Source organism: Macrobrachium nipponense, chromosome 14 (genome assembly GCF_015104395.2).
Source record: "Macrobrachium nipponense isolate FS-2020 chromosome 14, ASM1510439v2, whole genome shotgun sequence".
Taxonomy (NCBI): Eukaryota; Metazoa; Arthropoda; class Malacostraca; order Decapoda; family Palaemonidae; genus Macrobrachium; species Macrobrachium nipponense.
The window spans coordinates 77,651,696-77,677,141 of NC_087207.1; the positions used below are offsets into that span (position 1 = coordinate 77,651,696).

Here is a 25,446-nt window from a genome sequence, read left to right on the forward strand (position 1 = left end):
CATCATGGAACTAGAGAGTTGTTTTGCTTCTATCTTAGCATATCTGTCTATGGTACATGTTAGAAAATTTGTACATTGCATCGAAAATAGAGAGAGAGAGAAAAAAAAACGCCAGAAGACTGAGGCACGACTTCTGTTTCTGAAACGCTCAATTAATGGCAAGTGTCACTACGAAAAACATTAATAAAGGCGTTATGTAGTATACCTGGAAATCTAAAAAGAGAAAAAATAATAATCAGAAATTCTTATGATTAATGCCGAAGAAATAGATGCATTCGAAGTTCAGAACCTTACTCTACATACTGTTATCTATAATGAAAACAAAAAACAGCGCTAATATTATGTTCAGCGAAAAGAATATTTTAAAAATGTTTTGGTTGCTAAGATGTGATTTTAGAGACTTGTGATGATACGACTGAAACTTTTGACGTCGTACTGAGACTTGTGACGTAAAAGTTAAGGCATTCCCAAGAGCACGAAGGGGGTCTGTCCACATTAAGTTCAGTATTTATCACATATCAAACCTAAAAAGCTTCCACAGCTCATTTGCCGCTATTCAATGCGTAAAACTACACCGTAAAATGAATCTATGTATGTAATGGTTATGTACTAATATGGAAGAAAATAAGGATTATTTGGAATGCACCTTTTGAGGCAGACAATTTTGGAAAGGAGAGGCGTACGGTTTTTTGGGGGGAGGGGGACTGGGGTACCCGAATGACATTCTGACATATGGGTCAAAAAAAGGCTGAGAACCACTGCTCTATGCCTATCATTTTTTTTAAATAAAGCAGGCAAACGCCTGATAAACTTAATCTTCATGAAATTTTCCGAAATGACAAAACTCAGAATAAAAACATTCAAGGAATGATCCAGGTTGAGAATGATCTAAATTCCGCAAGCTGAATGAAAACGTGATGACTACCAAATTTGTCTAAAAGAATTAATTTAATGCGCAAGGTTACTTCAAACTGTGATGTGTCTTGCAATAATGGCACATAGTACATTGGATACAGTTTGTCATCAAATGTTATTTTCAGTGTTCGCTCGCTGAACAATCAAGCAATATTAAGGAATATTCATTGTTAATTATTATAAATTTTTTCAGGGCTCGTTCTCTGCGCTGTAAGATATTAGATACAGGTTGAATGTTGTGCACAGAGAACTGTTATTTCAAGTGTCAGAATAGCCATGTTTTATCAGTCTTAAGTTAATTATAGATGGTCAGTCTTAAGTTCGAGATGGTCAGTCTTTAGTTGATTAGAGATGGCCAGTCTTAAGTTCGAGATGGTCTTAGTTGATTATAGATGGCCAGTCTTAAGATAATTAGAGATGGTCAGTCTTTACTTAATTAGAGATTGTCAGTCTTAAGTTAGAGGGCCAGTCTTAAGTTAATGAGAGATGGCCCATTTGGGGGAAGATAGATAAGGGGGGTACTCTTCGTTAAATATATATCTCTCATTAGTTTTTAGGCTGCGTGTCCATCAAGCGAATCGAATCGATTCAATTCCTGAAGAATCAACACGATTTATGATTCGTCTTGATTCGCCACACTAATTTCGATGTAACCTTTTAAATAAGCGAATCGAATGGAATCATTTCATGAAGAATCAACACGATTCATGGTTCGTCTTGATGTGCTACACTAATTTTAATGTAGCCGTTGACACCATGTTTGGAATTGACTCGATTCGCTTGGTGTTAGTGTGGCGAATCATGAATCGCGTTGATTCGTCATGAATTGAATAGATTCGGTTCGCTTGGTGCCAACACAGCCTTAAACCGCAGAATAACGGGAGATTATCATTCATTACTGTGGGTGCTTAATGGGTAACAATTTAGTCAGCAAAAAAGCTTTAATGTTTACGCAAGTTTTAACTCAATCTAATAGTGGTTTCGATCATAATGCTGTTAATTACAGATAAATGAGAAAATATTATGATAAAATTGTTGGGTCCCAGAGTCTATAGATATATGAATTTTTTATATTGTAACTCGTCTCGTTAATGCTACCCTTTGCGTACTGCTATGAATTTAAATTGATTTGTCCCTGAAAAAAAAGACACTTAATTATTTTTTCGAGGTTTCCATCCGTGATATCTTTCGAGTTACTTAATATTATTTTTTTGGCGTTATTTTCTTCATCTTTCTACCGTTCATCTCATTCTCATTGTCCCTCTGCTTCTTCTTCCCCTTCTTCTTCTTCTTATTCTTCTTCTTCTTTATTGCGTCTATTCTACCTCCTCCTCTTCATCCACTTCGTCAATTTCCTCGTTATCGTCAATCAGTTGAATAAGTGGGGACCGATTTCGCCAACCGACAGTCTAAAAAAAATTAATAAAAAGATATTTAAATAAATAAATACAAATAATTACAAAAAACCTAGTCTGAAGCACCAATATATAAAAAAAAAAAAAAAACGTTATAGCTTTTGTACCATTCTCTTCTGTTGGAAACTGACTGACTTATTTTGGCTAGTGAGATATCGGTTCTAATGTATTTTGATTAATAATGATCCCAATGTATAAACATTCGAGTAGATTTCCCGCATTTTAAAGGGTTTCCGTAAAGCAATGTTGATTCATTCTTTGGAGAATTTTCCTCTTTATTATTTTAGTCTAATTTCTCTGTATGTATAAATATTAAGGATTGATACTTATGCGAATAGATAGCTAGTTTGAGAGAGAGAGAGAGAGAGAGAGAGAGAGAGAGAGAGAGAGAGAGAGAGAGAGAGAGAGAGAGAGAGAGGGTTCTTCAAGTAGATTATATATTTACCTGAGTATTGTAAGTGTTATTTGTCCATAGGTTTCGGAAGTCCTCGTCGTTCTCGCTATTTGCTCTTGTGATTAGTAAGTTTCCTATGGTAGAGAGAAATACCAGGAAGTTGACTTTGAAGGTTATGCATTATAACTGATGAATGACTAGGGAGTACAAACGTGACAAGAAGTCATGCACAGGTTGGTTCTGTACTATAAAAAGGTCTGAAGACATTTTGATTTATCAGGTGACTGTATCAGCATTCCTGTTCTACACTATAACAGGGTCTTATGGTGTCTCGACCTATCAACTGATTGTCATTCCAAATATGAAGCAAAAAATATTTTTTGCAAAGGGATTTTTGATTGACTTCATCTATTTCACCAAGATGCAAGAAAATTCTTTGAACTGGCTCACTTTTTAAATTACTCAATGGTGATGAACATAGATTTCAAGTTCATTAAGCGCAATAAACTACATGATATCAAAAAGGAAAGACGTACCTATGTTTTTGCCCCTGACAAACGCTTCATGTGCACTTCGAAGAGCAGCGCGCGTGCTATAGATAGATTCCCTGCGCTGGCTCTGGCTCTCCGCAGGTCCGTAGTCCACAAGAGTTTGATGGTCCCTCCGAACGAGGAGCCTTGATGCTGGGGGTACTACTGCTCTGCTGCTGTTGTTCCGTGTATCACTCCTGGGACTGCCTGGCGATGGTGAAGATGATGAAGACGATGACGCGGGTGAAGGTGACGATGGCTGAATCTGATCCATCGCCCCTAGGTTTTCTTGGAAGCTTTTGTCGTCTGTAGCATTAATACTTGTAGTATGTCTGTGGAGTGGTTGAGAATGAAGGGTATTTTCACTCTTGCACGAGTTAGTGAGAGATGAGGCACTGAGACTTGAGCATGAAGAGGAGAGTTCACTCCCTTCCGTTTGTTGAGCAATCAGTAGAGTTCTCGTCGGTTTTTGCGGTAGAAACTCTTCTCTGCTTATTGGCTTTGTAGTGTTTCCACGATATTCAAGTTCCCCTGCAATACTAGAATCTGACAGTGAGCTCACAGACTCTTCTTCATATGAGCTTTCATTATCCTCGGCCTCTGAGTCTTCTCGCGACGACACCAATTCCTTTACTTCCTCACCATCTCTCAGTTCCCTGGAAGCTTCATCACTAGAGATGCTCTCATGATCTGCATTGATGTTGGAACTTTTGTCTGTTCCATTAGTAAATGCTTGTTCTCTTATTCTTTTTGTGGCTTCTGCTACCCAGCTTTCCCCGAAAAGAGATGGTGGGTTTGTTGCACTCAAGTCATTTTCAACTCCATGTATGTCTTCATCTCTTAGGAGGCCATTTTCATGTGATTCAGGAGTTCCCTTTTCGGTAAAATGTTCACAACGATATTCTGTAGGGAGGTGCTTGTGTCAAATTCCATCTTTGCCAAAATATCCTCGATGTCAGATTCTGTATCTGCATTGAAGTTCTGTTCAGCAACAAACTGGCGGACATACCCCTGTCCCTTCGAATCCTCTGAATCATCTTCGTAATCAGAGGGTGATGAGCTCTCAAAAGTCACTGTATCACTGACTGTCCAGATGTCATCTAAAAGTTCGTCCTTATCCATGTCTGGGGGCAAGCTATCAACTTTAGGTGGATGAAGCTTCAAGAAGTTGTTGCAACTTTTGAATAATAATGCATCATCTTCTTGCTTGTGGGAACAGTTGGAGGATGTGCAAGAACAACTTTCTTCTCGAGTATTGTCAGAAAACTCTGAGCAAATAGTTGGCGCGTTTAGGTTGATTCTGTGCAAAAATGACTCTTCGTCTGACATTATCAAAACAGCATCATTATGTAGCCTATCATCTTCCTTTTCAGTTGTTTCTTCTGTTCTGCTTTGTTTAGGGTTCAACTCTATGTTTAACTTGTCCTGTAAACATATTTTACCTTTTATTTTTCCTGCAATGTAATCTTGATTAAAGCTGCTGCCTTTGTTTTCTTCAGGGCCACTTGGGCATCTTTCTAGAAGAGATTCTCCAGCTTGGCTTTGAAAGGGATTTCCTATGTCATCCAGTTTTGCACTTGCTTCTGTGCTGCTTTCTAATTTGTTTTTGCTCACTGAACAATTTAAGTTGGTACCATCTTGTTCTTCACCACCCTGGGTATATTGAGATTCTTTATTTTCACCTTCCAAAGCATTTTCATTATTTGAATCTTCATTCTTTGTCGTTGATGTTCCTTCTACTATTGCTGGTGAGTTAAGGCATTCGTCAGAAAAGTTATTGATTACAGAATCCTCTTCCTGATTTATGTCATTTGCTAATTTATTGATATTGTCTTCGGAATTGTGTGTACCATGACCTTGGTCAACCTTACACCCCACTTCCTCTTTTATTTCGTCGGTGCTCTCTCGACTAGACATCTTTGGCATTACTTCAAATTCTTCTACATGGACAACCTTAGTAAGAGTCTTTGACTTTATATGATTTTGCAGCTTTTCTAGACACAGCGACTCTATGTCCTTTGGTGTCTTTATCTGGGAATATGATTCTGTTCGGGACTTCTCAACTGTTATGCTAAGACCGGATTCTTCGTTACTCTTTGGTTCCCTGTCACTGAATTCTTCTTGGATGTTAGCATCGATAACCGTGCCAGAGATCAGAGAGTCAACAACACTGACTTCCGTTGACTCTTCCTTCGTGTCTGAGCCCTCATTCGTGTCTTGTTCAAAGTTTGTCTGCTCATTCTGTCTCATTCTATCTATGATAACATCCTCGTCGTCACTGTCCACCTCGTTTTCACTTCCATCTTCAGTTTCACTTTCATCTTCTTCGCTGTTTTCATCTTCAGCAAAGGCAAAAGTAACCCTTTTCTTGATCTTAGTGACTCTTTCCACGGCGCCAGTGGAGTTATCACTGGACATCTCAGAGTTCTTAGTATTTTCTTCTTCATCACGTATGTTGTCAAGGAGCTTCTGAAACCCTTCATCATCAGGTTCACCCAACTGATTCAGTTCAATCAGCTCTTTCCTTCTGTACTCCAAATCCGCTTGCTTGTCAAACTCAACATCAACTTCTTGGTTGAGTGCAGCATTAGCTTTCTTCTCACTCATCTTCTTAATTTGGTCCTTAGCCCAAGCCTTGGCCTCTGGAGTGAGGGCGTAGAATTTCTCTTCGCCTGTGTCCTCCACATGAATGCCAAAGTCAGTCCTGCCCTTCCTCCTCTTCTCTTCTCTCTCAGCTAGTACTCTTTCTCGAAGCTTGAGCACATCTGAAAATAAACAAAAATGCTCACTATGAAAGAGAACACCTGCACAATTTCTTAGTAAAAAGCTGTCTTTTGATTGGAGTCCTCTTTCTAGAACTCATTTTGGGTGTGAATATATCAACTTTGTTGTTGTAATGGAAGCGGGAGTTGCAATAAAGTCAGAATTTTGCTGTTCATTGAATTTGGTAAATCACCGTTGAGAGTCAGAAGATAATTCAACAAGAATTACGTATCGAGTTGATCAATTAAATGTTACGTCTGTCTGAAATTGAATTTGTCTTTGACAAATCTAAACATTCTGTCTTCAAATAAACTTGATAAATGACTGTCGAAACTAGTCTGATGATATTGCTGATAATCCTTCTCTCTACCCACTGTCTTGGAAAACATAACGGCAATATGAATCCCCGTAAGTAGCAAGCGCTGGATAACTGTACGAAGTAATATTCCTCCTCCCTTTGGCATGACACAGATAGGGGAAAATATCTCGTCATTGTAAACATGTCTGGTCTTTATGTTAAATTGAGAGACAAACTCCTATTCCGCAAAATAAAATTCTTCCTTGAAGACTAAAATCCGTATTAATCGAATGAAATTTCATTTTCTTTTTTTAACGTACAAATAATTACAGCCTATTCATATATAAAGTGTGCGTCGACTGGATTAATACAGACTTTTGTATATGAAACGAATTCCCAGTGAGGCGACGTAGGATATAAAGTGAGGAAATTATATTTCCATAAATAGCAAACTTTTGATGGTTATGAAAACAACAAACACTGTGCCTGAAATATCGTTCTTTTAAATTCAGTTGTCTGTTTAGCATCATAGAACGTCATGAACTCTGGTAATTTGGTTATTGAGAAGATCGATGACAGAAATCGAACAGCTGTGTTGACATTTCTCGTCGGCAATTAATAATAAATTATGAAGACACAGTCACATTTAATTAACAGTTAACGTCGGTGACTGTCAAAGGCGCATCATTTCGTGATTCATGAAAATCAATAATGGGTGCAAAGAAAAACATGAATAGAACGAGAGGGAACAAAACTGAATAATGTCAGGCAGTAAAAAAAAAAATGATAAAACAAAATTACAATATAGAAAAATAAGTGAGTCGGTAAAAGCCGCCAAAAATTGAGAAGAAACCCAACAATACCAACAGGGAAAAGGAAAAGAAAAGAGAATAGAAGTAAAAGTAACAATTATAAGTAAAATGAAAACCAAAAGAAGAAACAAAAGTGGAAAAATGTCAGGCAATAAAGAAAATTACTAAAACGAGATACCAATAGAGAACTAAAGGAGTCAGTAACAGCCAAAAAAGGCCCAAAAAAGATAAGAAAACTTGAAGAAATTTAACAATGCCAGAAAAGGGAAAAGAAAAGAGAAAATGGAAACAAATTCAAATTATAATTCCGCAAGAAAAGAAAAGTAGATGGAAGAACAAATTCAATTGATCATATATTGTTACTAACCGTTAACGCAGTCTCGTTGACGTTGCTGATCTCTCTCATGCCATTCCTTTCTTGTCGCCCTCTCTGCTGCTATGCCCCCTTCTTTCCTGAAAAGCAACGGGCATTACTGGAGAGGGGCTCTTTCCATCAAGTGTAAATCAAAAAACTTTTGAGTCATGAGCGCTGTTACTTGAATTGGTAATAATGTGGCTTTAACCTATGTTACTTCTTTGGTAGGAAACATAATTAATGTTCAAGGTTTTGAAGGAGTAGTCACACGACCATGTTTCTGGCATCATTGACCATCATGCTAGTAAAGTAGCTAAATATTTAGAGCTAAAATGGATATCATTCGTGTTGTTGTTAGTGTGACTCCTAATTGATAACCAAGAGCAACTGTATCTGTTCACGAACTTAAAAACACCGTATCGACTGTTTCATTTTGTTGTGGCTTATTCAAAGGATTTGTTCGTAATGCAACAGCCCTAATTTTTGCCACTGATTTTGGCATCTCATGCATCACATCTTCGTAATGGATACGACTTTGGCCCCCTGGTAGCAGTGGGCACAGAGATCTTACATTCAATCCGCCAACCAGTTGCGGCAATAATATCAACTACTCAGTGCAGAATCTTGCTTGGGTCAAAATGGAGATTGTCAGCAATAACGGGGCTATATATTATGTATAATAGTTTCTTACCATGCCTCTGCAGCGGCCCTATCCACGGGGAAGACGGGTCTGTCATCCAGGTAGGTCAGATTTGGGCAAGACGTGATCAGCGTGTTCCTGTAAGGACGCACTTCGCGGACCACGGGATTTCCGACGAGCTGAATGACCCTCAGCTCCTTCACGTCAGTCAGTGCCTGAAAAGGAACCAGTGAATGGTGAAGAAAGCTGACGAGGAAGAAACAGTTTATTGTGCAAAAAGACTTACAAAGCACAGCGCAACAGGCAACCCGGAACCTGACTTTGAACCATGTAAGCACGAGTGTTTAGTGTTCATGCAGCAGCCCCGTCTTGGGTTCTCATGTAACCTTACTTGCACTATTTCCGGGTTGGCCAAGTGGTTGTGAGAGAGATCGATGCAGGACAGTTTAGGACACTCGGCCAACTGAGCCACATCTTCCAGCGAGCGCAGTCGGTTGTGGTTCATCTGGAGAGTTTCCAGTTGCTTCAGACCAGCTGAGGAAGACGAATGACGTGCATACGTAATTTTGATAACCACGACGCCCTCTCAACTTCTCGAATTCTTCCCACTTTTTGGCATACGCTCGTCACTGGTCTTTAGGTCGGCAACGCGACCTCGTTCTGATACTCTGGATGCGGGTTCGGATCCCGCTACGAACAACAGAATTACTTCATGTCAATTGCATTTGTATCTAAGGCTTTGTGGTAAGAAGCGTATCCAAAAAGTGAGGACTGGTCGAAAAGTGAGGACTGGTCAAAAAGGACCACTAGATTCTACGTATATATATAGACTTTATAGTACAGTGACGTACCGAAGACGATAGACATGGTGTTAGATAAAGAACTTAAGATAGGTTTTGAGTTTACGGAAAGACAAGATCATTCTTCTCAAACCCCTAGGAGAAACTCCTATAAGATGCGATCATTATTCATAAGCTTTAACGCCAAAAAAATAAAATGGTATATAAATGTAAAGCAAGAAAATCAAGAAAACTGGATGTATAGATATTACACTGTTTAGCCCGTGGGCTGACCAACTATTCCCATTAATACATTAATGGCTTGTTCTCCCACCTGCTTTTATATTCTATCGTAATACAAATCTCCCCTTACTGCTGCTCTTCAAGGAAATAAGCATATTTTCTTTAACAGAAATCAGAAGAAACTGAAAAGGGATAAATGAGTCATCTATCCCGCGCTTATGAAAAAAAAGCTAGCAGATTATGACACTTTGCTGCATTCTCTCTCTCTCTCTCTCTCTCTCTCTCTCTCTCTCTCTCTCTCTCTCTGTGCTTGAAGTGGGTGATCGACTTTTCCGGCTGATATTCTCCACTTCAGACATCATCCATCATTAAAAATAAAAAGCAAAGCTTTGATGGGAACCATCTCTAGACCTATTCCCTTATTATTCCCTTCCACATTCCCTTCTATTGCTCCTATGCCGGGGCACCTATTGTCTATCAGCTTACAGATATGGTCGATCTTGGTAATCATGTTGTAGGACACGTTGAGGGTGACCAGATTCTTGAGGTTCTCGATGCCGTCCAGAGAGGTCAGGAGGTTGTGGTGCAGGTGGAGAGACCGCAGGTACTTGAGGTGACTCAGGCCCTTGATGGCTCTCAGAGCGTTGTTTTCCAGCCACAAGCATCTCAGTCCGCTGTATTCCTCCAGGTTCTCGATCTCAGTGTAACCTGTCGGGTGAATGGGCAGAGTGGGCGTTAATATTAAATTTGGGAATATCTGGCGTGACCTGTTAAGCTGTTAGGGATAGAGAGAAAGGAAGTATTTGGAGATATTTGGCAGTGTCTGGGGTGACCTGTTCTGTTGTTGTAGAAAGAAAGGAAGACATTGGGATTATTTGGAGAGATATTTGGCAATATCTGGGAGAAGGTACAGGGAAATGTAGAAAGAAGATATCTCACTTATTAAAAAGATAAGAAAATTAGTAAAGAACTATTAAAATGCAAGAGGAATAGCAACAGGGTAAGCAATACAGTGCAATTTTGCTTGACATTTTAAAATTCCGATTTCATGACCCCCTCAGAGAGACTGTTCCACAGTAAACGGAGCTAAAAAAGAAAAAAAAGCCAGATTTGGTCAGATTTTTAGGTCAGTTGAAGGTAGTGCGTGTGAGCAATTTCAACATTCCTGAGTAGTAAATTACCGAGGACCACACTGAAGTAAACAATGAAAATCCTAAAAATACCCAAAGGATCCCGGATTACTGAACGGAGGAAGCAGAAACGGCACGGAAAAGAAATCGGCTTCTTTCGGAAAAGATTCTAATTTGGAAGAAAATCTCATAGTGCAGTTAGTTGCCTCATCGCAAACAATGCAGAATCTTCAATTACTGTTTTTAGGAAAAGAAATCACCAAAATAAGAAGCTGTCAACAAATGAATATTTTTTTCTCTTTTATGTATCCGCATCCATGCCCATGGATTCGTACGTCCTACAAAAACCATTCTTATCATATTATGCACAGAAAATATGATTACATGAAGCAAGATTCGAACTTTCGCGTGCAACTCAATGGACGTGAACATCTGTTAGGTCTGGTAACGCACAAATTTGAATCTAGATAAGAATATTTTCACCAGTTGGAAATTTTAAAATCTGAGAAAAGCCTGCAGTCATTTCCGCAAAGTTATCTTTAACCAACCTTGGTCTTTTCAGTAAGAATACATCTAATGGAGCCTGGCTGAAGGATATGAATTCGTCTATATTCACTGAGTATTTGCATGAAATGATTCATCTATCCGCCCTGCAAATATGGAGGAAAGGAAACCCACCGGAAAAATATGACTTCTTTTCTGTGGCGAGCAAGTTCCAAGAACCGCCAAATTGTAGTGGGGAATATTTATCCTTGACATCAGGTAAGTCTTATCTGCCTGACGGTAGGGATTATCAGTCATTTTATTCCGAATCAATTTCTCTTGATAATTGTCATTTCAGCCGATTTTCTCTGTTGAATTCGTGTCTTTATCTCAACGCGTCTACGCCAGACAGTTCGTTCTTGTGATAATCTTTCTCTTTGCTATGTATATATATATATATATATATATATATATATTATATATATATATATATATATATATATATATATATATATGTGTGTGTGTGTGTGTGTGTGTGTGTATACACACACACCCACACACACATACAGACACGCACACACACATACACACACACACACACACACATATATATATATATATATATATATATATATATATATATATATATATATACACACATACATACACACACACTTAGCATTAATACGTTAGCCTACTGACGTGTGCAACATCTCGTGCTTGCCAAAAAAAAAACAAGAACAAAACAAACATATTAATTTTGGGGGGTTCACGTTTTAGTTTCGCTTGTGAACGTCGTGGTCCATAAAGTTTAAAAACAGAAAAAAAGAATTTGGGGGGTTTCACCATTTTCCTCTTGCTTGTGATCGTAGTGGTCCATAATTTTGTGGTTGGAGGAACCACTGGAATTACGAGCCTGTTATAAGATGTCTGCCGAGATCAAATGACGTGATTTGGTTACGAAAAGATTCCTCCATCGATTTCGATTTTTTTTTTGTTTTTTATTTGAAAAACCGGACCAATTTTTTTTAATTCTTTGAATATGCGCGATATCATTCGAGAATGACTCACAATTCGACTAATTTAAATGTTCTGGTTTTGATTCCATTTTCTTGAGAACAGCATTGACGTGCTTGGGAGACTGTTCGTTTATTTAAGTGATTTTAGGTGTAATAAAGTTTCATGTGTAATAAAATGTGCAAATTGTGTATGAGTATATGTAATGACATTTATATATATATATATTATATATATATATATATATATATATATATATATATATATATATATAATCTTTATCCCTCACTCCTCAACCTAGGGCAAGCAAAATGCGACGCAGTGGTAGAAAAAGAAAAAGAAAATGAAGAAGAATGGAAAGGACTGAAATGTTGAGAGAGAGAGAGAGAGAGAGAGAGAAAACATTTCACCCTACAGAAAAAACGATTTTTTAATATTCCATCTGACCTAAAGAGAGAGAGAGAGCGAAATAACTCGAACAACTCAGTGAAAGTAGGTCAAATTACTTTTCATAAAGGATTCTAAAAAATTATAAATGTTTTTAACAAAGGTACAAAAATCCCAAGTGTAATCCCCATCCTGAAGAGATAGTATATGTAATCCCCGTCCCTAAGAGATATGAGTTGCAATCCCCGTATCCCCATCCCTAAGAGATAGTATATGTAATCCCCGTCCCTAAGAGATGCGAGTTGTAGTCCCCGTCCCTAAGAGGTGTTAGTTGTAATCCCCATCCCCAGGAGATGTTAGTTGTAATCCCCATCCCCAGGAGATGTTAGTTGTAATCCACAGCCCCAGGAGATGTTAGTTGTAATCCCCGTCCCTAAGAGATGTTAGCTGTAATCCCCAATCCTACGAGATGTTAGTTGTAATCCACATCCCTAAGAGATAGTGTGTGTAATCCCCGTCCATAAGAGATAGTATATGTAATCCCCGTCCCTAAGAGATATTATATGTAATCCCCGTCCCTAAGAGATGCGAGTTGTAGTCCCCGTTCCTAAGAGGTGTTAGTTGTAATCCCCATCCCCAGGAGATGTTAGTTGTAATCCCCAATCCCAGGAGATGTTAGTTGTAATCCAATCCCAGGAGAGTAGTTGTAATCGCTTTTAATCCCAGGAGATGTTAGTTGTTAATCCCCAAGCCCAGGAGATGTTAGTTGTAAATCCATTCCTAAGAGATGTTAGTTGTAATCCACATCCCTAAGAGATAGTATATGTAATCCCCGTCCCTAAGAGATGCGAGTTGTAGTCCCCGTTCCTAAGAGGTGTTAGTTGTAATCCCCGTCCCTAAGAGATGTTAGTTGTAATCCCCGTCCCTAAGAGATGTTAGCTGTAATCCCCGTCCCTAAGAGCCGTTAGTTGTAATCCCAATCTCTCCGAAATGTGAGAAGCGGGAAACACAGCAGTAGCAGAAGAAGAAAAGGTAGAAGATCTAATAAATAAGTTCGCCTTAAAAGTGGCTACAGCTCACTAATCAACCCATTACCATAAGAGAGACAGGGAGCGACAACGCAGTCTTAGGTGGTCTAAGTCCCCTGAAGAAAGAACAGAGAGAGGAAGAGAGAGAGAGAGAGAGAGACGTAATGCTCAAAATGACAGCGAGTTTCTTGAGAGAGAGAGAGAGAGAGAGAGAGAGAGAGAGAGAGAGAGAGAGAGCGTCCAAATGGCAGGCCCTTGGCGCGTAGTACATACCTTTGAAATGGAGGTAGAGAACATCGTTGAGAGCCGGAGTAGAGTAGAGGTCGTGTTCTCTGCACAGCTGTTTCAAGGACTCCTTTGTCATTCTGCAGGAAGAAGGAGGCAGAGGCATTTAGTGTCACGACAAAGTTGTGGACTGTGCTAACATTTTGGGCCTTTACTTCAGCAATTCGTACGCGGAAACTTGTGAAATAAATTGGTCAGATATAGAGAAAAAAATTGAAAAGGCAGTTAACATCTTGTGTAAAAGGTATCTAACACTTTACCAGAAAGCACTAATAATCAACTCTCTGATATTGTCCAAAATGTGGTATGTAGCTAACACACTTCCGTTAAGTAAAAAACAAGCTCAAAAGGCGAATGCAGTACCCTGCATTTGTCAAAATTAGAAGGAGGTTTAGGGATAATAAGTATTGAAGAAAAGGCAAGATCAATATTCAGTGTAACTTGTTTAAAAAGTCTAATAAACTGTAACGGGTTAACTAGGTATTATTGTTCTGTAAGACTGAATGGTATGTTACAATTAGATAACTTATCAGAAATAGCATATTTTACCCTGAGTACTATTCTTTGGCAGTAGATGATATTAGGAAAGCATATCACAACAAACTCTTTCCATATATAAATAACAGAGAAATGTATTCAATCATTTGGAGGAAAGAAGCCCCAGTGGTAGAAAAAAAATTATCCCACACTTAAATGGAAAAATATTTGGGGAAATGTTAATAGCACAATCATTAAAGTGGAGGAAAGGGAATTTGTGTTTAGGTATATTCATGAGTCACTATCAACAAAACAAAGGCTCCATATGTTGAAATTAAAAGAAGACTCAAAATGTGACCAATGTGGTGAAAACGAGTATCAAATGCATATTCTTTACTTCTGTAGAGAAAAGAAAAATATAGTGAAATGGTTTAATTCTGTTCTTAAGAAATGCTGTAAACTAAATGATTATAGTTTCTTGAAATTATTATTCTATGATATAGAAGCAAAATCAATTGTTGATAAAAACACTGCCATTTTGTTGATCACCGGCTATTTGTATTGTTTGTGGATGTGTTATAAACACAACAATAGCTGCCAAAATGTAATTGTTCTTTTAAAAAAATAAATTAGAAGCACAAAGGATGTATATTAAATATAGATATACAAGCAATATTTACAAGTATGTAACCAAAGAATTTTTAAACTATATGTTTTGATTTTGATTTATATTGATTTTGAAACAAAATGTTATTTAAGTTTATATTTATAATTTGTGTATAACAGAATTATCCAAACAATGTAAATTATTGGTGTATAATTGCATTTTTGTAATAAGAGATAAAAAAAAGTGTCACGATATTCAAAACAAACTTCCTCGTTGACTAGTCATCTATCTTTTTTTATATTGTTGTAGTTACTCATTACTCTTATGATTTATTAACTATCTTATGCTCTGAAATATCAGTAACACCACTGCGTCTAAAGCTACGTGTGCCATAACGGAAATAGTAGCTATATCATCTGAAAGCTTTCCTACTTCTCTTGTCCCTCGAACGCACATAAACCGAAACATATATGCATTCACTCATAAGCTTACTACGATACAGGAATGCATTTGGAAATGAGCTGAGAGCAGCGTATAATGAAAATCGTGCAAATCGCAAAATGTCACAGATATCACAACCTTTTTAGGCATAATTCTTCTCCCATTTTCTTTACCCCTGCCCCCTTTCTTTCCTTGTTCCATCTATTCAGCATTCTTCTTCTTTTATCTCCCTCTAATTGACACGATCCACCAGATCAAATGAAACGAGGCTCAGAACGGTTTTCTAGAAGCATTCCACGGGAGGTGAATTATCCCAGGCAAAAGCAGCAAGATTTTTTTCCCCTCGAATGGTCGGTAGACGCTGGCCTGGAGAGCGTCTTTAAGGGAAGAAACTCTCATGAATAAATCATGATAATAAACCTGCAAAAGACCGGGACGAGATTAAGGTGATGGAGGGACTTTTTCCCTCCACCTGAAGGAAGGTTACAAACGTGAGCTCGGAGATCGCGTGACAACATCTGACGTCCTGTAAACCTGCGAAGAAAAAGAAGAAGAAGAGATGGAACAAGAAGAAGAAGAGTCAGAAGAATATGGTGGTGATTCAGTTAATGTTTTAAGGCGCAGAATAAGAGAGGTGAATTAGAAAGAGCAAAAGAACACGTACGCGTTCCTTTTTGCCACAGATGTGGGTCACACTCCAAATTTTGTTTGGTAGATGGTAAAAGTTGAGCATGAAGACTATAGCTGCTCCGTGTTGCTATGGTTCAGCTGAAGGAGTGATAACGTCAGTGTTCGCTGTAGAATGCATAACCTTGAGATGTTCATGGTGGTGAGGCACCCCATACTAAGGCTCCTATTAATGTCACGCAGCCAGTGGAGAGGAGGGAGGGAGGGCGGGTTAAGGTAATCCAAGAAAACGTCCCAGAGCTGATTAGATGAATCCACTTCCTCCGAGGTGCTATGTTTATCGTACTAAACATAGTGGAAGCTCAGTGGGGCCGCATTTTGTACTATAACAGATTCACATCAACCGTACATCTAATGTCAAGGCCAGTCCCTTACGACGCTCTTGATTGGCTGTTGATAAGCCATCACAGGGCTGGAAACTCTCAGTCTCTCGAGAGAGGTCACATAGGTTGGGTATGTTCCTTCTCTCCAGAGTGATACGCCTTTCAAAAGTATTCCTCAGAAGAGGTGGAACATACATCCTACTATAGTCCATCGGGGGTGATCAAAGTATCATATACACCCATTTCCAAATTGTGTGGACGGTAAATTATATTAATAAATAAACGATATCTTCGATCCCCGATTGGCTAGTACTAAACACGGCGTCCCTTTGACACAGGGATACAAAGCGTGTGCAAAATGATATAAGGGTTAATTTCTTCTTCCACCATTTCATAGTCAAGACTTTTTTTTTTTTCATCCAAATCCCCAACCGAGTCTTTCCCCGAAACATAACTCGATTATCATGAACCAGCAAACATAAATGGAAAGCGGTGACGTTGAAACATAATCGAATAATTGGTGAATCCAAATTACGAAAGAATTTGCGCCACGCTAACGAGGCATGGAATGAACTGTAAAGCTAATTATAGCCTGGGGATTAATGCAGTCCTCAGGAAACCGATTTCCCGGAATTGAAAGACGGAATTGATTAATGACGAGGGATAATTATCATGGATTTTGTCATGGAATGCGCATAAACATAGACTTTGCGTGTATATATAGATCGAGGAAAGAGAATACGAACAGGGGCACAATAAAAGGAGTGACAAGGCCCTAAGGAAGGGACGGTGTAAAGTACCGAATTAGGTAATTGCACAACCCGCCACCCCCCTTACGGGGAAGTGACTTTGTTTAAAGCTAAGTTCAGAATAAAAGAAGAAAACTAATTGTCCTGCATCACGCCATGCTTCCGTTACAGGACTCCATAAATCAGTAGGTCTGTACTTCCTTACAATGTATAATCAATACCTGGTGTCAGAACTAGCTGATAGCTCCTCGTTGGACGAGTGGATTTCCCGCCCGGCTACCAATCCGGTGGTCCGTAGTTCCATTCTCGGCTCGGCCAACGCGGAACCAGAGAAATTTATTTCTGGTGATAGAAATTCATTTTTCGATATAATGTGGTTCGGATCCCACAATAAGCTGTAGGTCCCGTTGCTAGGTAACCAATTGGTTTCTAGCCACGTAAAATTATCTAATCCTTCGGGCCAGCCCTAGGAGGGCTGTTAAACAGCTAAGTGGTCTGGTAAAACTAAGATATACGAGTACTTAACTAGCCGATTTCTTTCCGACAGCACCTGGAATTGTGTGATTTATTACCCTCAGGAGAGAAAAGGTACTGTTAGTAAAGTCAGACATTACATGGCACCACATGCTGCCTATCTTTGGTCTGACCATAGATAAAACTGATCTGTCATTTGGACGTCAGTCGTTTCCTAGGACGTCCCTCTTCAAGAGATATTTTTCGAAATGGCGATTTCCCTTCTGCCTTGATGACGCTTCACGATGCAGTACTTACAGAGGTCTGGGACTCTAGGGGTCTAAGCAGTGGCGTGTGAATTTTCTGTTATTATTATTATTCATTATTATTACGTATTTCAATGGCTTGGGAGGGCAAACTGAGTCTTGAGAAGCAAATTCGATGGTCAGTCGGTTTGATGAATTTTTCGAAATTTTCATACCATCCACTTCCAGAGTAACGAAGGAATTTCTACCTCCTGTATTATTCCCTGATCCTTCTACCCATCCACTTTCAAGCGATGAGACCGTTGACATTTTCCTTGAAGTCTGACGGTATCAGTTCCCCTTTTACGGTGATGCCAGATAACTTACGATCAATCATTATGGAAGATCGAGGTTCTGTTTTCCGCAGCATAGCCTACCTCGGTCTTTACAATAAAGTGAAATATATCAATTCACGAATCGCAATTTATCATTTGATCGTGAAAACGTTTTTGAAAAGTATGTCGCATTTAGTAAGAAAAAAGCCTGAAACTGGACGCAACAACAGTTACCAAAATAATTAATGTATTAGAATTAATGGAAACTCACACCGTTGATGCCTTTTCTTCCATACTATACCGAAACACGAATACATACATACATACATACTTTTTATTTTATACATATATATATAATATATTTGATATATATTTAAAATATTATATATATATATATATATATATATATATATATATATATGCATGTATGTATGTGATAAAAACAGCCCATAAAACGCCAAAATATAGAAAGTAAGTACTATATGTCAGAGACTGCTGTCTCTCTCTTCAGGTAGAAAATGAATGAGGTTAGTTACAGAAAAGGTGGTATTTATACGAAGAGATCCGCCTTTTCTGAGACTTTTCTCATTCATTATCTACCTGAAGAGAGACAGCAGTCTCTGAAATGTAGTACTTACTTTCTATATTTTGGGCGTTTATATGAGCTCCTTTTATTAGAATTCAGTTGTAACAGAACATTTTTACCAGTCAATATATATATATATATATATATATATATATATATATATATATATATATATATATATACATATATATATATATATATATATATATATATATATATATATATATATATATATATATATATGTATGCATGTATGTATGTAGGTATCACATATATGGGTCTCCTGAGGCTGTCATTTGTAAATTTCACTGCCAAGGGAAGCTAATAAAGAGGTCAGGTCGGTCGCCTCTTCCCGTGACCTCATTTAACATGCTTGGGCCCCCAGCCCTAATGTTCGTGTCATCTTAATTCTGGGTCAGGAATCACCTACATAAAATCATGAAACTAAATGCCTTACATGGTCTGATAGTAACAACTCGGTAGCTAACTCTCTCTCTCTCTCTCTAGGTCCATTGTAGCCCCGATGATGGACACGAATGAATGATTAAGACAACTGTTGACAGAAGGGAATGAAATGGAATATATCACAGGCAAATATTTTGGATACACTTTCCGCTCTACAAACCGAGAGAAATTTGTCAAACACAGACGAGCGCTTACATTCTTGTAGTATATCACTCTTAAATTAGGATTTATTTTCGTGTGTATATTCTCCCAATCGCCGTAGATTTTTCGTGACAAGTATCAGATATTTTCAGGCAGTGAATATTTCTTGAACTTAAGATTTCCTAAAAAGTATTTTGAAAAACATCTCGCGTTTCACGTATCTGCTTGACCGTCATCGTGCGGTAGGATGTTGCTGAAAAATATGATAACTGATAACGAAAGTTATCCTCGGCTTTTTCCTCTCTTGTCTATCCTTCACATATGTCTTCCATTTGCCTTCGTGATATTCTCACGGATTCGGCGTTTACCGCATAATTACTCATGGTTATCGCTTGCGCCATTAGTGGTATTCAGTTCTCTCGTATGAGTTGGATCAAGTATTGAAATTGGAAAGGAGTGATTTTCCTTTAAAATTAAGATGTACCTTTTTCCATATCTAGTTTCTTACCTAGATAGATTGATAGATAAATAGATATAAAGATAAATAAATAAATAATTAACTAATAAATGAATAAGAACCAGCAATAGTAATATGGAAACATAATTCATAATAACATAATGGTTTTGATTTCGACATTTATAGTCATGATATCAACATAACTCTAGTTATGAGATACGCTATCTTGAAAATGACAAGGCAATATTCACTTGAGAGTTGATGTATTTCCAATTCAAAAGTCTTCGATTTCACTCTGTGTTTTCCTGTCAAGTTCAAACGCAGCCGAATGGAATGAGTGATAAAATATAGCAGAAGCTGTCGACGACGAAAAGATTAATTGAAAGCTTATGACGACAAAAAGATGAATTACAGCTTATGCAGTGTGAATACTTTCTAAAACTGAAGGCAAAAGTGAAAGGAAATGAAATATAGAGGTAATCTCAATGGAGATGAAACGAAAGAAAAATGAATATAGAACGAGAGTACAATTTTAAATAGGAATATAATCCAAAATTAAAATGACCTGACGTACACAAATATGCACTCACTATACACCTTTTACCCGCGCCCTTTTCTTTCAGGCCCAATTTTAACTGATGCCCATTCACAGCCGGGGCACCCAGGAGCAGCTAAATCAGGCTGGAACAGCGGACCTTACTATAAGGATCTCGTTACGCTACCAACTAGCCCATGTCAGCCGCAATATATATATATATATATATATATATATATATATGAACCGTGTGTGTGGCTATAAATGCTAGTAGAAATTCATGTATATCAAACATCTTAATCTAATATTCTATACTTCATTACACCAGTTCTATCATGCGAAATCTATAGTTACACTCGCTGAACATCAGTCTGTTTCTTCTTTTTCTCCCTCCCTCTCTCTCTATACACACACACACACACACACACACACACACACACACACACACACACACACATATATATATATATATATATATATATATATATGTGTGTGTGTGTGTGTGTGTAGTGTGTGTGTGTGCGTGTTTGTCTTTATGTTTGTGAGAATATTTAACTAATCAAACCTCTTCATTTAATTATCTTGGATTGACAAGGAAAAATTGGTAGGAAGGTAGGTTGAGAGAGAGAGAGAGAGGAGAGCAGAGACGAGAGCGAGAGAGAGAGAGAGAGGAGAGAGAGAGAGACTATACATCCCTTATGATTGATTGGTTGATAATTTAGGTCATGAAAGGTGGATGACACCGAGAGATTTCTTTTCATGACGTGAGAAAATTATAATAACTTACTGGTGGAAAATTTTCATTTCAATTATGAAAATAAGAAAGAGCACAGGAACACGCTCTATATATATCTATATATATATATATATATATATATTATATATATATATTTATATATATATCTATTACACACATTCATTGACATATACATGTCTATTGTATATATATATATATATATATATATATATATATACTATATATATAGATATATATATATATATATATAAAACTCGCGAAATTTCACCCTCTCTCTCTCTCATTTATAATATATATTATAATCTTTAATTCTATATAATATAATATATAATATATTATTATATATATATATAGTATATTGATATATATATATATATATAATATAATATATATATATATATTATATATATCTATATATAATCAGAAAAATATCAGAATTAAGTGAAAATCTGGCAATCGTCATCCACAAAGTTTTTTGAAGCTTGAAGCATTGCCCAATTTACGATCACAACTCCTCACTTAAATTAGCAAACATTAGATTAATTAATTAAAATTTCACTGCCTTGATTAGTTAACAGGAAGAAAGCTTTTTTCGCCTTACCTAGGACCATTCCATTCTCTCTCGTCTTTGCTTTCGACATTCGCGGGTTTGTGAACACTCCCGCCTTTTCCTTTTCGGGTGTCCTTTTCCGATTCCTCCGACGGGTCAACATTATCCTTTGTCACTGGGGACGCGTCTTCCATTTCTGCAGCGTTGAGCGCCGTTTGCTCTCTCACTCATATAGGTAGAACGAAGGAAAAGGGAGGAAATGAAAAGAACAAAAGTGGCAGAGATGAGTTTGCGGTACCAGATGCTGCGCTGTTATCGCCTAACTTCGTGAATCAGCTGCTTCGCCGCAGACAACAGTCCGTTGCCATGGCAACTACGACGCGCTTTTCTCGAGGGGTCTGTCGGTGCTGACATCTGGTGGGAATTTGACGAAATGTTCTCTCTGCATAATCGGTGTTCTTTTAAAACGAGTTATTTTATCTCTCTCTCTCTCTCTCTCTCTCTCTCTCTCTCTCTCTCTCTCTCTCTCTCATTTCTGACCAATATTTTCGTACCGTACATTATGAAATGTGGTCGAGATGGAAATACTGCACATATATATACAAGGTTTTGTCGATAGATTAGATTTGTGAGACAGATCTCTTCGTCTTGCAAGTTGCGTGATAATGTTCGCTGATGCAATTGTCATTGTTGTTGACCTCCCCGGTGATTGTATTGCTGCAGCTCTCTCTGTTGTTCTGGCCAAAGCTGTTATTGCTGTTAATGCTTTCTAAGTCACAACAATAAAAGCGAAATAATTATCTGCTATACTGCGAGCTTAGATTTAAATAAACGAATTAATAACTCAGATTTTCCACAACCGTCGACGGAAGGTGCGTGTCCAGAGAATTACTGTTTATGACTCCAGGTTTTCTGAAGAATTATTTTCGGAAACCTTAGCATTCGCATGACACAATACTTACGCAACCGAAAACAGAAATATTCCACGGCGTTCTTCGAATAATTCAACGGCGTATTTCTTTTCGCACCACTAAGAAAGACGTCTTATAAAATTACTTGAAGTCGATAAATTGATTAAGAAAATGTGCTTCATGCGAATCTCCAGGGGTAATTCTTGCTTTATTACTACTTCAGTCGTAAAACTAAACGTGTCGCATTGGACTGAAGTTATGTGGAAAAACTCGGAAGATTTTGGAAATAAGTTACCATAAGTTGGAATATAGCAAATATTAATTAAGTTGAAAATGTGCCAAAGGAATAAATTTTTGAGTTTTCAAGAGGAAACAGGTAATTTATTTGGCTACCTTTGGAATGTAGTGGAGAAAATTAGTTTTTTTTTTTTTATCACAGTCATCCTATTCGACTGGCTGGTTTTTTATAGTGTGGGGTTCCGGGTTGCATCCTGCCTCCTTAGGAGTCCATCACTTTTCTCACTATGTTCGCTGTTTCTAGAAGCACACTCGTCTGCATGAGTCCTGGAGATACTTCGGCATCTAGATTTTCCAGGTTCCTTTTCAGGGATCTTGGGATCGTGCCTCCTAGTGTTCCTATGATTATGGGTACAATTACCACTGGCATATCCCATTTCCTTCTTATTTCTATTTTCAGGTCTTGATACTTATCAAATTTTTTCTCTTTCTTTCTCATCTACTCTGGTGTCCCATGGCATTGTGGCATCAAATGGCCGGACATTCGCTTGCTATGAAGTTTATTGTCTCGTTTTTCATATTTCGCTTCCTGCATGTGGGTGAGATGTTATTTCCATCTATCGTTCTTTGAACATATCTAGTTCTTAGGGCCTGATCTTGTGCCGCTGTAATCATCCCTTCTGTTTCCTTCTTGAGTTCATCGCTGGCCAATTCTTTAGTCTGTCTCATGTAGTGTCCGTGCATTGGTTTGTAGTGCCATTCCTGTGTTCTGTTTGTCATTCTCCTGTCACTGTTTATTTCTGGATCTTCGTCTACTTTTATCAGTCCTTCTTCCCATTATTATTATTATTATTATTATTATTATTATTATTATTATTATTATTATTATTATTATTATTATTATACAGAAGATGAACCCTATTCATATGGAACAAGCCCACCACAGGGGCCACTGACTTGATATTCAAGCTTCCAAAGAACAAAGTGTTCATTAGGAAGTAAGAGAAGGTGAAGGGTAAAATAAAATCAACCATTTCCTAAAGAAGGATATGACATAGTCCTTACATTTAAAAAAGAAAAATAATCCTTGAAATCGTATCCTTTCTGTTTCCGTGAATCCTATAACCTCCTTTTTTCCAAAGGGCGAAATGTCTCCCAAAGCTCCTTTCCTTTCATGTTTTCATTTTCATCTTTTTTCGTGTTTGTGTCCGAGTTAAGAAAAAAATTGTTTTTACTTTTCCATTATTGTCATGTCAGAGCTAAGAAAATTTGTTTTTGTTTCCTTTATCGTTTTCATGTCCCAACTAAAAAATTGTTTTTAAGTTATTTATATTTCATTACTTTCGCGTCCCAACTAAAAAAAATTTAAAGTTGTTTTCATTTTCATTATTTTCACATCCCAACCAAAAACAAATAAATTTAAAGTTATTTTCATTTCCATTATTTTCATGTCTCAACTAAAAAAAAATTTAAGTTATTTTTATTTCCATTATTTTCACGTCCCTAGCCCCCCAAAAAATAAACAAAGAAAAATTTAATGGTCGTTGGGTTTCGTTCCAGGCTGACCTTCTTTTACGAAGGGGAGAGGAAAAAGTAAACGAGGAAACGAGATAATGAAAGGAATATGTCAGTGCGCGGACGGGAGCCACGAAAAACTCGGCCGACAATCACGAAGGAGGAGGACTTCAAAGAGATGAGGGAGAGACGTAGAAGACGAGAGAAGATGCCTTCTGTATGATCTGTCATTTCTCTTATTACCTCATTTTGATCAACCCCATTTCATCAGTGATGTCACTGAGGTCTTTATAATACTCGTCGTCTTCATTTTTTATCAATTACATAAATTACAACAACAATATCTTTAGCATCACCAAGAATAATAATGATGATAATAACAATAATAACATCTCAATACTGCAATCGCATGAGATCAAAAACTCTTGGAAAATTGTTCCCCAGCCGTATTAAAAAAGAACTCATCAATATGGCAGTCGAATTATACGTACTTAACACGTAGTACTCCAAAGTTATTTTCACATAGTATCTTCTACCCATTAACATTCTTTTACTGTATCTTCTTTCATATTCTCTTCCATATTACTTTCCACCCTCGCCTAACACATTTCAAACCGTCTACTGTCAATTTCCGTTTCAGCGCTGAATGACCTGATGGCCTAAATTCTACATCCAATTCACTTTTGATTAAACTGTGATTCATCTAATACGCAAAGATTTGTAAAATTCGAAAAATAAAAGTTTGTGTACTTCAAGCATAAGTTCACGATAAAATTGAAACATTCTTCAAAAATTCATCGATTTTTATTATTTGAATTAATGTCAAACAAATGTCCTATTTCTCTTCTGCGGTGTTTTGACATCGTGACAACATCCGTTCTAAATCGTCCTCTTTCGAAATTATTTTTGTACCTTTTGCATGTCTAGCCTATTTACCGTTCGGGATTCCAGTTTGCATGCAATATGTTGGTGGTGGTGGTGGTGGTGGTTTGCGTGTGTGTGTGTGTGTGTTTGTAGGATCTTAGCAGCGCCCATCGAGCATTTATTTATGCTGCATTTAATCTATCTTACCAATTAAAAAGTTCAGAAGACAAATGCATTACTACCCCAATACTCTTTTCCTTGCATTTTAATAGATTTTTATCTATTTATTAATCTATCAATTTATTTTTCTTTTTGAATAAGAGAGATATCTCTTTTTCTCTATTTCCCTTTACCTCCTTGTACTACATCTTCCTAATGAACACCACATTCTTTGGAGGCTTGAATATTCGCCGTTAGTCTGTGTTACTTTCTGTTAATATTTACAGAGGGTGATGTAGCTGGGTTCCTGGAAAAGGTTCAAGTGAATGCCTTTTGCTTATATACAAGCGCAGGAAAGAAAAATCTTCCCAAAACTATAAAAAGATAAAAAATGTGACGACAGAGACATCTATGGACGGTAATTCCGGAATGAGATTAAAACGCGCCATCTAGGAAGTATCGCTGCAATCTCCCAAAC

The 25,446-nt window shown here is 37.5% G+C and overlaps 1 protein-coding gene across 1 annotated transcript; it reads right to left on the minus strand.

The window, feature by feature from the left end:
* Positions 1-344: 344 nt before the first annotated feature.
* On the minus strand, positions 345-21,586 carry LOC135226605 (dynein axonemal assembly factor 1 homolog). Its single transcript, XM_064266311.1, is given in 10 exon segments — positions 345-2,324; positions 2,776-2,858; positions 3,261-4,172; positions 4,175-6,019; positions 7,495-7,580; positions 8,174-8,337; positions 8,514-8,656; positions 9,631-9,852; positions 13,463-13,554; positions 21,334-21,586. Coding segments are annotated over 10 exon segments (3,783 nt in total). The 5' UTR covers positions 21,477-21,586; the 3' UTR covers positions 345-2,231.
* Positions 21,587-25,446: the final 3,860 nt, after the last annotated feature.